This window comes from Ceratotherium simum, chromosome 39, assembly GCF_057802395.1.
Source record: "Ceratotherium simum simum isolate JZ-2026a chromosome 39, ASM5780239v1, whole genome shotgun sequence".
In the NCBI taxonomy this organism is placed as follows: Eukaryota; Metazoa; Chordata; class Mammalia; order Perissodactyla; family Rhinocerotidae; genus Ceratotherium; species Ceratotherium simum.
In genome coordinates, this window is record NC_141938.1 from 6,467,303 (window position 1) to 6,479,842 (window position 12,540).

General features: G+C 56.7%; 1 protein-coding gene across 1 annotated transcript in view; it reads left to right on the forward strand.

The window, feature by feature from the left end:
• Nucleotides 1-733: 733 nt before the first annotated feature.
• The window catches only part of COL5A3 (collagen type V alpha 3 chain), a 37,376-nt gene continuing 25,569 nt past the window's right edge, over nucleotides 734-12,540 (forward strand). The window contains exons 1-16 of the mRNA XM_014796962.2: nucleotides 734-821; nucleotides 4,813-4,974; nucleotides 5,074-5,263; nucleotides 5,341-5,497; nucleotides 6,249-6,353; nucleotides 6,633-6,785; nucleotides 8,620-8,733; nucleotides 8,827-8,973; nucleotides 10,191-10,238; nucleotides 10,312-10,353; nucleotides 10,647-10,709; nucleotides 11,260-11,334; nucleotides 11,433-11,516; nucleotides 11,710-11,766; nucleotides 11,860-11,913; nucleotides 12,112-12,165. Coding sequence (XP_014652448.2) covers nucleotides 734-821; nucleotides 4,813-4,974; nucleotides 5,074-5,263; nucleotides 5,341-5,497; nucleotides 6,249-6,353; nucleotides 6,633-6,785; nucleotides 8,620-8,733; nucleotides 8,827-8,973; nucleotides 10,191-10,238; nucleotides 10,312-10,353; nucleotides 10,647-10,709; nucleotides 11,260-11,334; nucleotides 11,433-11,516; nucleotides 11,710-11,766; nucleotides 11,860-11,913; nucleotides 12,112-12,165 — 1,593 coding nt within the window. The remainder of the gene's footprint in view (nucleotides 822-4,812; nucleotides 4,975-5,073; nucleotides 5,264-5,340; nucleotides 5,498-6,248; nucleotides 6,354-6,632; nucleotides 6,786-8,619; nucleotides 8,734-8,826; nucleotides 8,974-10,190; nucleotides 10,239-10,311; nucleotides 10,354-10,646; nucleotides 10,710-11,259; nucleotides 11,335-11,432; nucleotides 11,517-11,709; nucleotides 11,767-11,859; nucleotides 11,914-12,111; nucleotides 12,166-12,540) is intronic.

Genomic DNA, 12,540 nt, shown 5'->3' on the forward strand with positions numbered 1-12,540 from the left:
TGGTGAGGGTGTGGGGGTGGGGCCAGGACGTCCAATTCTGGAATTTCCGTGGAGACACGAGGGTTTGGGGTAAGGCTGGGAACCCTATTTTGGAATCTGGGGTGAAGTTTGAGGTGGGATGAGGATGTTTTATTTAGGGACCTGAAGGGAAGGCTTTGGGGTAAGGCTGGAACCTCTTATTGTAATAGGAGCTAAGAGACTGGGGTAAGGCAGGTGGGTGAGTGTCGGTGTGAGGCTGGGACCGCATTTGGGGGCCTGGTTGAAACAGAAAGGATTTGGTATAAAGCTGTGCTTTCTAATTCCAGGGCCTGGATGGAGGCTGAAGTTTTGAATGAAGCTAAGATCTCCTTTGAGGGAGCCTGTTAAGAGGAAAGAGTTTGGGTGAGGCTGGGACCCCGAACCCTAAGGCCGAGTGGGAATGACCTTCCTCCTCCACTGTGGGGTGGGGCGAGATGGGCCCAGCTCCCGGCCCAGGGCTCCGCCCCCAGCAGGCCAATCAGCACTCAGCGCAAACTTTCCCAACTCCCTCCACCAGCTGTCAGCCACCCCCCTCCGGCGAGTCCCGCCTGGCTGGGAGCCGGAGCGCAGGGCGAGGCCAGGGCGGGGTCTCGCGCAGTCTCTTGCTGATCCGAGCAGAGCTGGCCGCCGCGGGCGAGTGCACCCAGCCCGTGGAGTCGCTGCGCCCCGCAGCCGCCCCGGCCGGTCCCCCGCCTTGCGTGCGGGCCCCGCCGGGATGGGGAGCCGCCGGGGCCTGGACCAGCCGCGGGCCGGCCTCTGCCTGCTCCTAGCCTCGCTGCAGCTTCTGCCCCGGACGCAGGCCGGTGAGCTGGGAGGGAGGAGATGTGACCCAAAGTGCAGGATCCAGCGAGGCCCCCAAAGACGGAGTGGAGCCGCGACTGGGGGGCGTGCACAGGGGGCGTGCGCGTTGCGCGTGGCTGCGGTGCGGCGTTCGGGCGCGAGCGTCCGACTCTGGGCGATTTGTGGGTGTGACAGCTGGCCGCGGGGGGGGGGGGTGGGCGGAGACATGTGTGACCATATTTTACTGGCCGGTGCGTGAGAATGAATGCAACTCATAGGCATGTGTGTACACGTGTGTGTGTGTGTGTGTGTGTGTAGCAATGTGTGTGCGGCCATTTGGAGCGAATTTGTGAGTGTGGCTGGGTGTGGGATTGACGATGATTGTGTGGATATGGGTGACAGTGATACCTGGGGGAGTGTGTGATTGTGAGTTGTGGGTGTGCAAGTGTGTCTGTGTGTGGGGCTGATTTTGAGAATAATCGTGTGTGTTACGGGTGTGATTGTGTGTCTCTGGGTGACCCTGTGAGGGGTGTGATTTTGGGGTGTACATAATTGGCCATGAGGACGGGAGTGGATGATTCTGAGGGTGATGGTGTGTGGGGGCGAGTATGGGAGGGGGCTAATTGAGGCTTCAGAGTTCCCTTTGCGTCTCCCCAAGTGGCTTCACCCTATTTTCCCTCTTCCTCTTTGGCCCCCAATTGGTCCGCGCCCACGTCCTATCCCCTCACCCCTTGCCCCCTCCCCCCACCCCTCGCTCCCCAGAGCCGAGATCAGCACCATGGACAGGGCTTCGAGGGCCGCGGTGAGGGGCGAGGCGGGGCGGGGCGCAGGGCGGGGCGGGGCGGAGCGCGGGTGGGGGAGAGCGTGGAAGTTGCTCCCCCCAGCTGAGCAAGTCTCCAGTGTTTTTTCCCGAGGAATTTCTCAGGGGCCCCCAAGGGTCCCGGGGGCCGCCGGACGGGTGAGTCAGCGCTGACGCACACCCAGCTGCGCGCATCTGGCTAGACGCCGCGCCCCGCCCCGCAGGGTTCGGAGTAGGGGGCGCCCCGGGGTTCGGAAAGGTCGTGGTCCCTCAAGTGGTGATCGAGGGGGCTTCTCTGGTCTGCGAGATCCCAGGCTAGGCGCTCCTGGAAACCTCTCCCTAAGGCGAACTCAGCCTCCCAACACACACACACACACACACACACACACACACCATACTATACTTTCTTTGAGTCCAGGGAGGTGCCTGCTCATGTGGATAATCCCAAATTGGTCTATGCCCCATTCCCACGCTCACGCATGCACACCGTCGTGCAATCTCAGGCATCCATTTGGAATATAAGTCCCCTGGGACTCCAGGAATGTTCAACACTGCTGCCCCAGGACCAGGCAACCCCATCAGCCACACGCCACACGGTCCCAGCTTTTGTCACCCTCCTACGCTTTTAAACTGTCACACATGCTTCCACTGGCACCCATACAACACCATCAACATTACAACCAGTCACCCACTTGCTCACTTGGCCACATGCCCACATGTAACCACATCCGCCCCTCTCGAGTCTGAGCCATTACAATCACAGAGTCACCTGCATGACCCCCAGAACTGTGAGCTCACCACCAGGACCCCGACGCACACGGACACACAGCCACCAGTCAACGAACTGCACCTAATCTCTCCACTGAGGGCCAAATACTCTCACACGTTGACACATCACAAATCACACACTCAGTCATTCCTTAGTCCATATAGAGTCACACATGTACTTGCACAATCTCACGGATGTTACGGAGTAACATGTATACACATTTACACAGACACTCACACCTATGCTCTCTTATACATCTGAGGGGATCCCAACCTTGTCTCAGCCTGGTCCCTGTCGCCCTCCATGTCCTAGACCCCACCCGATGCCTCCCTGCGGCCCTGACTAGCACAGGGGAGAGTCTGTGGGGGAAGGGCGGGCTGGGTCCTTGACAGACCCCCACCCCCTGGCCCTGCAGTCAGGACTCAATGCCTCTTGTGTGTCTCCTTGTCACAAAGCCAGCCATGAAAAGAAAGGACGGTCAGTCTCTGAAAGGTCATTATAGAAGGGACACAAGATCGAAGCAGGAGACTTTTGGGATAGATGCTGGGAAGGACTTTTTAAACGTGAATGAGCAGTTGCTCGTGGGGAGACCCTTCCCACTGAATACAGACTGGGGTCTGGGTGAGGAGAGAGCCTGGGAGAGCCACGCAGGGTGAGGTCATGGCTCTCAGCCCTCGCCTGGGCCCCATCTGGGATGATTGTTCCGTGGGGAAGTGACCCTTGTGGTCAGCAGAGCCTGGGAGCCCAGATCTTAGCCCCAGGGACCTGTAACCCAAATACCTCTTAATGACAGCCCAGCCACAGAACAGGAAATTAGAGATGGGGCTGGTGGCGGCGGCAGGGTTGGGGAGGGGAGTGTGGATGGAGAGAGAGACATGGGGGGAGTAATCCACACACAGAAAGAGACAGAGGGAGGCACAGAGATAGAGACATACAGAGAAAGACAGATGGGAGAACCAACGAAATACCAAGAGACAGAGAGAGCTAGAGAGTGAGAGAGAGCTAGAAAGTAAGACACAGAGAGAGAGAGAGACTGATTCAGAGTTGGACACAGGCAGAGACCTGGAAAGACCCACAGAGAAAGTAGGACAGAGAGAGGGCGGGGAGGGGGAGAGAAGAAAGAAAGAAGGAGGAGGTTGGGGGCAAGGGGGAGCCGAGGCTGCGACAGGGCTCTGTAGAGTCTGGAGAATGAGGGTCTGAACGAGGAGGAGCTGGATTGGGGGTCCCTCATCCATACCCCTGTCTCCCCCAAGTCTGGGCCCCCACCCTAGTTCCCAATGGTGAGGTCAGCAGAGCCGCCCCCAGGGTGAGGTCATGGGCAGATTCGGTAGAATCTGGCTCCTGCCAAGAGGCTGGGCCAGGGGGTCAGTGGGACAGTCTGCCTGGGGGAAGGGAGATGAGGCAGGGGCTTTGGGCCCAGGGAAGCCCCCGCCCACCCCTGCCCAAGCCATGTGGTTCCACTTAGCACTGGCCGAGCTGCGTGGGGTGGGGCTGGTAGGACGGCTGGGATTAGGATCTGGTTGGGCCAGACTAGTCCCTTCTTTTGCTGGGATGAGAGGAAGAGGGTCAGAGGGAGGAGGTCAGGAGGTTATCAGAGAGAAGTGGTCATAAGAGGGAGGTCAGAGAGGGTGATAAAATGGAGAGGTCACAGGTCAGAAGGAGGAGACTGGGATAGGCAGAGGGAGGAGGTCAGGGGGTAGGCAGAGGGACAAGACCAGAGGAGGGAATAAGAGAGAATTCAGAGGAAGGAGGTCAGAGGGGGAGTCAGAGGGAGGAGGTCGGGGTCAGGCAGGGGAAGGAGGTCAGAGGGGGTGATCAGAAGGAGAAGTCATTGAGGAGAGTCAGAGAAAGAGTGGTCAGAGGGAGGAGGTCTGAAGTGGCAGTGGTCAGAGGGAGGAGGTCATGGGTGATGATGGTCAAGAGGGAGGTCAGAAGGAAGCAGCCAGGAGAGGTGATGGTCAGAGGGAGGAGGTCGTGGGTGGTAGTGGTCAGAGAGAGAAGTTCAGAGGAAGTGGTGGTCAGAGGAAGAGGTCAGAGGTAGGAGGTGGGGGAAGAACCCACACAAGGAGCCCCTCCTCTCCAAGTGGGTTTCCCTTGGCAAGGGGGCTTCAGGCCCAGGAAGCAACCCCAGGGAACCGGTGTGGGGGAGTGTGGAGAGGGGGACACTCTGCCTCTGGGGCTCAGGCCAGGAAGCTTTGATTCATCCCAGAACTAGGTCAGCTTTTTTTTTTTTTATCACCAAAAACCAAGGGAAAAAGACCAGGAGTCAACAGGCCGATGAGGCCGGAACAGCTGTGGGGTGGTGGTGGGGTGCGGGTCCCAGGCCTGTCCCTTCTCCCTGACGTACGAGCACAGTTGGGAGAGGGCTGAGTCCCCCAAACCTGGGCCACTCACACGGAGTCCTGGGCTTGTTTGAACTGCCCCACACCCCGGCTTCTCTCCGCAGCAGACCCTGTGGACGTGCTGGAGGTCCTGGGCGTGCGGGGGAGCCAGGCTGGGGTCCCTTCCGGGCCTGGCCTCTGCCCCCAGAGAGTCCCGGAGGGCGACCGGGCATTCAGAGTGGGCAAGGCCAGCACACTAGGTGTCCCCACGCGGGAGCTCTTTCCAGGTGAGTCAGGGCAGGAGGCACTGGAGGTCATCCTAGGAGCACGGGTCTTTGCCAGGCCATCTGAGCTGCCCCCTTCCCTCTACCCTCCCCCACCCCCAGATGGGTACTTTCCTGAGAACTTCTCCGTGCTGATCACTCTGCGGGGCCAGCCCGCCAACCAGTCTGTGCTTCTATCCATTTACGACGAGCGCGGTGCCCGGCAGCTGGGCCTGGCCCTGGGGCCAGCTCTGGGCCTCCTAGGGGACTCCTTCAGCCCGCTTCCTCAGCAGGTCAACCTCACAGATGGCAGGTGAGTGTAGGGAGGGTGGGAGGGTCCAGGGAGAGCTGGGGTGAGAAGCACCCTTCACTGAGACCGTCCCCTTGCAGGTGGCACCGTGTGGCGGTCAGTGTGGACGGTGGGATGGTGACCCTGGTGGCTGACTGTGAACCTCAGTCCCCCGTGTTGGGCCAGGGGCCTCGATTCATCAGTACAGCTGGGATCACTGTGCTGGGGACCCAGGACTTCGGGGAGGAGACTTTTGAGGTAACGGTTCAGTGATAGGGGAAACTGAGGCAGAGGATGGAGGGGGTCTTGTCCACTCCCTGAATCTGGAGAAGGTATTGGGGAAGGTGGATGTCCAGCTTCAACCTGGCACCTGGAAGCTGAGAGCAGGGAGCACCATGCATCGTTGTGCATCTTTGCAGCGTGCAACTGTGAGATCATAGAGCCACGAAACGAGAATTTGTGACGGCGCGTACTTGGCTCATGATGGGAGGATAAGGTTGTGATGTGTGCCTGTGCTGGTTGTTGTGATGGTGTGTGATTGTGTGCGGGGCGGTTGTGACATTGGGTACCAGCGAGGCACGATGTTGTGTGGCTGTGTGACAGATGTGGTTTGGGTGTGGTGACTGTTGGTGGTGACTGTGCTGGCTGTGACTGTGATGCGTGTCACCTCCAGGAGGCCAGGGACCTCATCCACATGTTCCCCTCCTTATCCCCAGTATGTTGAAGGGCACCTGGCACGTAGTAGTTGTCACCAGGTGCCCGAGGAATAAGGAACAAATGTACCTCTGATGGGACAGATGTTGTGGGGTGTGGTTTGTGGTTGTGATTTGGTGTGACCCTGATAGAATCTACCTTCCCTCGATTTTGAGGGGCAGAAGGATTGCTGGGGCAGAGCCACCCCTTCCTTATACTTCGGGAGCTCTGGGTGGGGAAACATCAAGCCTTGCTGCTTGGAATGTGGTCAGAGTCAGCGTGTGGCCCCCTTCTCTGACCCCCACCTTCTCCCCAGGGAGATATTCAGGAGCTGCTGATTAGCCCGGACCCTCAGGCTGCCTTCCAGGCCTGCAAGCAATACCCTCCCGGCTGTGACAATCTGGACCCTACAGCCACAGGGGTGAGTGAGGGGCTTGTCATCTCTGGCTCCATGTCACAGGAATGAATGAATTCTGACCCCCATCCATGGGGCTGAGTGACCTCTGCCCTCAAGCATATCCTAACTGAGTGACCCTTGGCCCCATATCATATGATTGACCTTGACCCCATGTCACAGGGCTGAGTGAGCCCTGGCTCCAAACACAGGACCAATGGACCGTGTGCCAGCATGGCCTCAGGTGACCTGAGTGATGGGGCCTCCATTGAGGGGCTCCGGACCTGATTGGGGCCCTCTTCTCAGGCCCCCCAGGGTGACCCAGAAACCCCTCGCCCTCGAAGGAAAGGAAAGGGAAAAGGGAGGAAAAAAGGACGAGGTCGCAAGGGGAAAGGCAGGAAGAAGAAGAACAAGGAAACTTTGACCCCGAGTCCACCTCCTGGTTCCCCGGAGAACGAGGTAAGGGACCTAAGACCTCTCACCTGTGCTCTTTGACTGCCTGACTTCTGGCCTCTGATCTCCACTGATCCACTGGCACCTCATCTAAGGTCTCTGCCTCTAGTCTCCAATCTCTGACCTTTGACTTTCAGCTAGCTGAAAAGGAGTTGGTCCTGTCTTATGAGCTCTCCCATCTCTGTCCCCCCAACCTCCAGTTCTGAGGGGTTGGAGGGAGGGGGCACACCCAGATGAGTACCTTATTATTAGGGAGTTCTTGGTGAGGGCTACTGTTTAAGGGTACCCATTAGCTGGGGCGAATGATGGGTTCATTAGTTAGTGTGTCATTGTTTGAGGTTGACTGGTTGGGATCATTGGTGATGGTTATTCATTGGTGGAGTCACTAATTAGAATTGGGGGACACTATTTGGCCTGCTTGATTGAGATTGCTGGTTGGGTGGGTCACTGTAGAGAGTTATTGATTGAGGTCAGGGTTTAGGGGGTTCCCAGCTGGAGGTCACTGTTATAGGTCATTGATGGAGGCCACTGTTGGTCTTATTGGCGTCACTAGTTTGGGATTAATGGTGGAGAGGGGTCATTGCTGGGGATCATTAGTTGGGGAAGTCATCAGTGGGGGACCACTGACTGGAGGGCACTAGTGGGGTCATCAATTGGAGTCACTAGTTGGAGGAGTGACTTTCAGGGGTTCATGGATAGGATAATTAGTTTGGGAGTCCCTGATGGGTTATTAGTTGGGAAGTCATTGAAAGGTCATTGGTTAGTGGAATTACTGTTTGCAGGTCATTGGTTGAGGAGCACTAGTCAGACTCACTAAGGGGTATTCATTGTTGAAGGATCATTGGTTAAAGGAATAATTGATTAGAGGTCACTGGTGGGGTGTATTAGTTGGGGGTCACTGGTTGAGGTCATTGGTTGGGGAGGTCACTGGATGGGAGAGTAACTGGTTGGAGTTGTTGATGGGGGTCACTAATTGGAGGGCCTCTGATGCATCACTGGTTAGAGGAATTATTGGTGGGAGGCCAATGATGTGGCTTATTAGTTGAGGGGGTCATTGGTTAGGTCCCTCTGTGTGGATCATTGGTTAGGGGTCATTGGTGGGGGTCATTAATTGGGGGTCACTAATGGGTCACTGATTGTAGGAATGATTGGGGGCCATTGATGGCGGTCATTAGTTGGTGGGTCACTGGGTAGTGGTCCTTGGTGTGGGCTATTGGCTGGGGTCCTTGGTTGGGAGGTCACTGATTGCATGACATCTGCTCTCAGCATCAGCAAGGAGAAAGAAATGATCACTTCAGGCCCAGAACAAGGACACCAAGAGTAGCCTATCCCTCCCCATCCCTTTCCTCAGCCCCAGCCCCTCACCGGGGCCCCACCACCCTCTTCGCACCCTTGACCCAGTTCCTCTGCAGCTGTCCAGGCCAGAAGGAGCCGCTGCTCCCTTTCTGACTGCAGCCTGGCTGGCTGACTGCTGAGCTCTGTCTTGGGACCGGACACGTGGGATAGGCTTCTGGAGTCTGGCCCCGAGTGCTGGACCTTGACCCTGACTGCTGGGCTCAGGGGCCAACCCCATTCCTGCTTCCAGGCCTGCCAGACCCGGCCAGCCCAGCCCCTCCTCCACACGAGAGCTCCCCCTGCTGGCTCTCCTGGTCCAGCCAGGACATCGTCGCTTCCACTGGCCAGCCCTCTACCCTACATCCCTCTGATGTTTTTGGGAATCCTCCTCTGTCCTCCTCCCTAAACTGGGCACTCCAGGGGGCAGGGCCTGTCTCCTCCTTTACCTCCTTTTTGTCTTGATTTCCCTGACCCCAGACTTGATTTTCCCCCGTCCCCGCTCCAGACCTCCACTGACATCCCGCAGACAGAGACACCAGCTCCAATTCCGTCTCCGACGCCCACACCTTTGGTCATCACCACGGCTGTGACTATTGGCAACAACGTCACCATTGCAGAGGTCGGTGGGAAGTGGGCGGGGCTGTGCAGGGCAGTGGTGGTGGCAGATAATCAAGAGTTCAGGGGCAAACTTGCTCTGTCCCAATGTCCTCAGGGGGGCCTGAGCCCTGACAGCGAAACCGAACTGGGAACCCTGAAGACTGAGTTGGCCAGAGAGGACAAGGAAGGAGGTGGCCCCACCATGGGCCCTGACTTCCGGGCAGCAGAACGGTTATCGCAGACTCAGTTCCAGATCCTTTCTGTGAGTCTGGGTGGCCAGGTTAGGTGCAGGGGGAGGGATTCCTGTCTGGAGCCACGCACAACCACATCCTCTCTCTTGCCTTCTTTTTGTTGCCTAGAATGCCTTCCCACCACCCCAGTGCAGTTGACAAATATTTATCGACAGACACTGTGTTAATGTGACAGGCATTGTGCTAATGGATGGCTCTGTGGGTAGGGTGATGCCTTTGGCTTTTAATCTAAGCAAGATGAGAAACCACTTGAGATGCAACATGATCTGACTTGGCGTTTTAACAGCTCCTTCTGGCTGCTGAACAGCACATGGACTGTAGGGGGAGCCAGAGGGGCAGCAGGGAAACCAGTAGTCTACACAACAGAGAGTGGTGATCTGGATGACGGTGGTGGTGGTGGTGGGGATAGAGAAACTAGACAGATTTGGGCCATGCTCCATTTTGCTTTTGCTGCTGGAGGTGGAAAAAGATGCAAGGATGACCAGGTGGATGCACGGTGGCACCATTGAGTGAGAGCGGGAAGCCTGGAGCAGGTGGAAAGTGTCAAGGATCTCATTTTGGATGGGCTAAATTACCGACACCTGTTTGGCATCCACATGGCGATGTCAAGCGAGTGATTGCTTAGAAGATTCTGGAGTTCAAGGGAAATGTCTAGGCTGGAGATCAAGACTTGGGACTTAGCAGAGCGATGCTATCTTTAGTCAAGGGTTTGAATGAGGTTGCCTAGGACAATAACGCAGACAGAGAAGGCAGCCCAGGTTCCAGCCTTGGTGTTGGACAGGAGAGAAGGTGAATAGTTCTAACCAACTTCCCTTGAGTGCCTGTTAGGTGTCAAGCATTGTTTTAACTCATTCATCTTCCCATGGGATGTATACAGTTGTCATTCACCCACTGGCTTTGCAAGTGAGGCCGTAGGAGTTGAATAAGTTGCCCAACATCACTCTGCTAGTGAGAGGCAGCTCCAGGATTAGGACCCCGCAGGATTAGGAGCCCCATGAGCTCCAGAGTTCATGCTCTTCACCTGGTTGCTCCCCGGCCAGGTTGAAGCTGGATGCTGTGCTGCTCAAAACGCGTTGGTTGAAGAAAGAATGGCAGAGTGCACTCAGAGTGCATGCATGAGTGCGTGCCCGAGCGCATGCGTGCGAGACGAGTGTGAGGTCAGTTAGCTGGGACTTCTATGTCTGAGTTCTGGGCTCACAACCCTTTTCTCTCCACTCCCCTGCCCCAGGGTGCCGGAGAGAAGGGAGCTAAAGGAGAACCAGGCGTGATTGAACAGGTGAGGGGTGTGGGGCTGCGGGGGTGGTGGAGGATCTTGGGCTAGAATGGGGGTCACACTCATTTCTCCTCAGGGACAGCAGTTTGAGGGACCTCCAGGAGCCCCTGGACCCCGGGTGAGTCATGGCTGTGTTCCCCTCTTCCTGTCTTTCTCTTCCAATGTTTGAGCCCCTGGGGTGAAATGTTGCTGGATCATTCAAAGACTATTGGACATTTGAGGCTCAAAGGATGAGTCAAAATAGGCATTGGGATGTAAAGTTGGGGGTTGATGTGGGTCAGTATAGTATCGAGGGGCCAGAAATGGCTCAGTGATGGGTGGGAAGGTGACCGTGGGGTCAGTGGTGGGTCAGAAGCCAGCCTGGCTCAGACTTTGCCCTTCTCATGACTTCTGTTCCTTTGTCCCCAACAGGGGGTGGTTGGCCCCTCAGGCCCTCCTGGCCCCCCAGGATTCCCTGGGGACCCTGGTCCACCGGTAAGAGACTCCCCCTGGGCTGTATCCTTCTCGGGGAGTGAGGTTTCAGGTCGTGGAGCTGAGGTTGGGAGCGTGGATGTCTGATCGTGGGTCTGAGAGGCTGGGACTGCGGACACTGTCTTGGAGCTGGCACAGATCCCTCCTGGTCGCCTTTCTTCCTATCTGTGAATTATCACTCTGGCTCCTCTTCTGTCTCTGGGGGCCTATCCTCTCTTTTCTCCTTCTGTCTGTCTCTATCCCTGAGTTTCTTTCATCTCTGTCTTTCTCCCTGTGTCTCTGTTTCTTCACCTCTCTTCTCTCTGTCTCTGTCTCTGTTTCTGTCTCTGCCACTTTTTGTAACTCTCTCCCTCCCTGCATCTCTCTATCCTTCTCTTGCCCTCTGTGTCTTTCCCTGCCTCCCTCTTTCCATCTCTCTGCCTCTACCCCCTCTGCCTCTCTCCCCTCTCCCCTCCATCTCTGTCTCTAACCTCTGTCTCTCTCTGTCCCCTCCTGCTCCCATCCTTTCCTTTATCTCTCTGCCTTCATCCCTCTGTCTCCCTCCCTCTCTCAGGGCCCTGCTGGCCTCCCAGGAATTCCTGGTATCGATGGGATCCGGGGTCTACCAGGCACTGTCATCATGATGCCGGTAAGAAGGAGATAGGGTGGCACAGCCTCGGGACATGGAGTCCTGACCCAGGAGGGGGCCTCTCTTTGGGGCTCCCCTCACCACTAGTTGCCCCCTAGTTCCAGTATTTAAGCGGCTCCCTCAAAGGACCCCCAGTCTCCTTCCAGCAGGCCCAGGCTCAAGCAGTACTGCAACAGGCTCAGGTGAGTGGAGCACAATTAAGTGACCGATGCGGGGGGGCAGGGTAATGGGAGGCCACTGAGAGAATGACAGACGTGGAGGATAATGACGGCTAGTCAGGAGACAGGTGGCTATTTGTCTCCTGAAGATGCTCTTGTGGGGAGTGTTGGGGATCTTGTGGGAGAGCTGAGGCTCTGTTCCTCTCTGTGTTTCCAGCTCTCTATGAAAGGCCCCCCTGGCCCAGTGGGGCTCACTGGGCGCCCAGGCCCCGTGGTGAGTGACGAGGCTACATGGAAAAGGGGGATACATCCGTGGAGAGGGGGTGACCTTCCTCTGACCGCTTTACCCCATCTCTCTTCCTCCAAGGGTCTCCCTGGGTATCCCGGTCTGAAAGGAGAGATGGGAGAAATGGGGCCACAGGTGAGATTGGTGGGGGTGGGGACAGGATTGGATGGGAAGGGTCTTCTCCTGGGGCCACAGGATAAAGTGCTAGTTGGGGAAAATGACAGGGGGTCTGGGAATACCCTTGCAATTACTGCCCTTCCTTGGGAATGATTTAAAATAAGTCCTTCCTCCTTCTTATTCTCCTTTTTCTTCCTCCTTTTCTGTCTCTTCTAGGGTCCCCGGGGCCTTCAGGGCCCTCTTGGGCCCCCTGGCCGAGAGGGAAAGATGGTGAGTGACTCCTAGGAATCCATCCCTCAATTCCCAACATGAGCCTCGGCTCTGTGCCCCCGGGGTCTACTGGTGTCATTATTGGGATAAGAGGGCAGAGAATGGCAGCTCCTCTGAATGTGTGACAAAGGTATCTGGCCAGGTCAGAGTCAGGGAGGACTTGGCAGAGGGACTGATGCTTGAACTGAGATCTGAGGTATAGCCAAGTAAACAGGAGAGGAAGGGCATTCCAAGTAGAAGGAACAGCATGTGCAACAGAAAAGACTGGCACGTTGTGGAGGAATGACGAACAAGATAATTCCAGACAGTTTTAAGTGCAATGAGGAACCTGCAGCAGGGTGGTTAATGGAGCCTGAAGATGAGGGTTCTTAATTT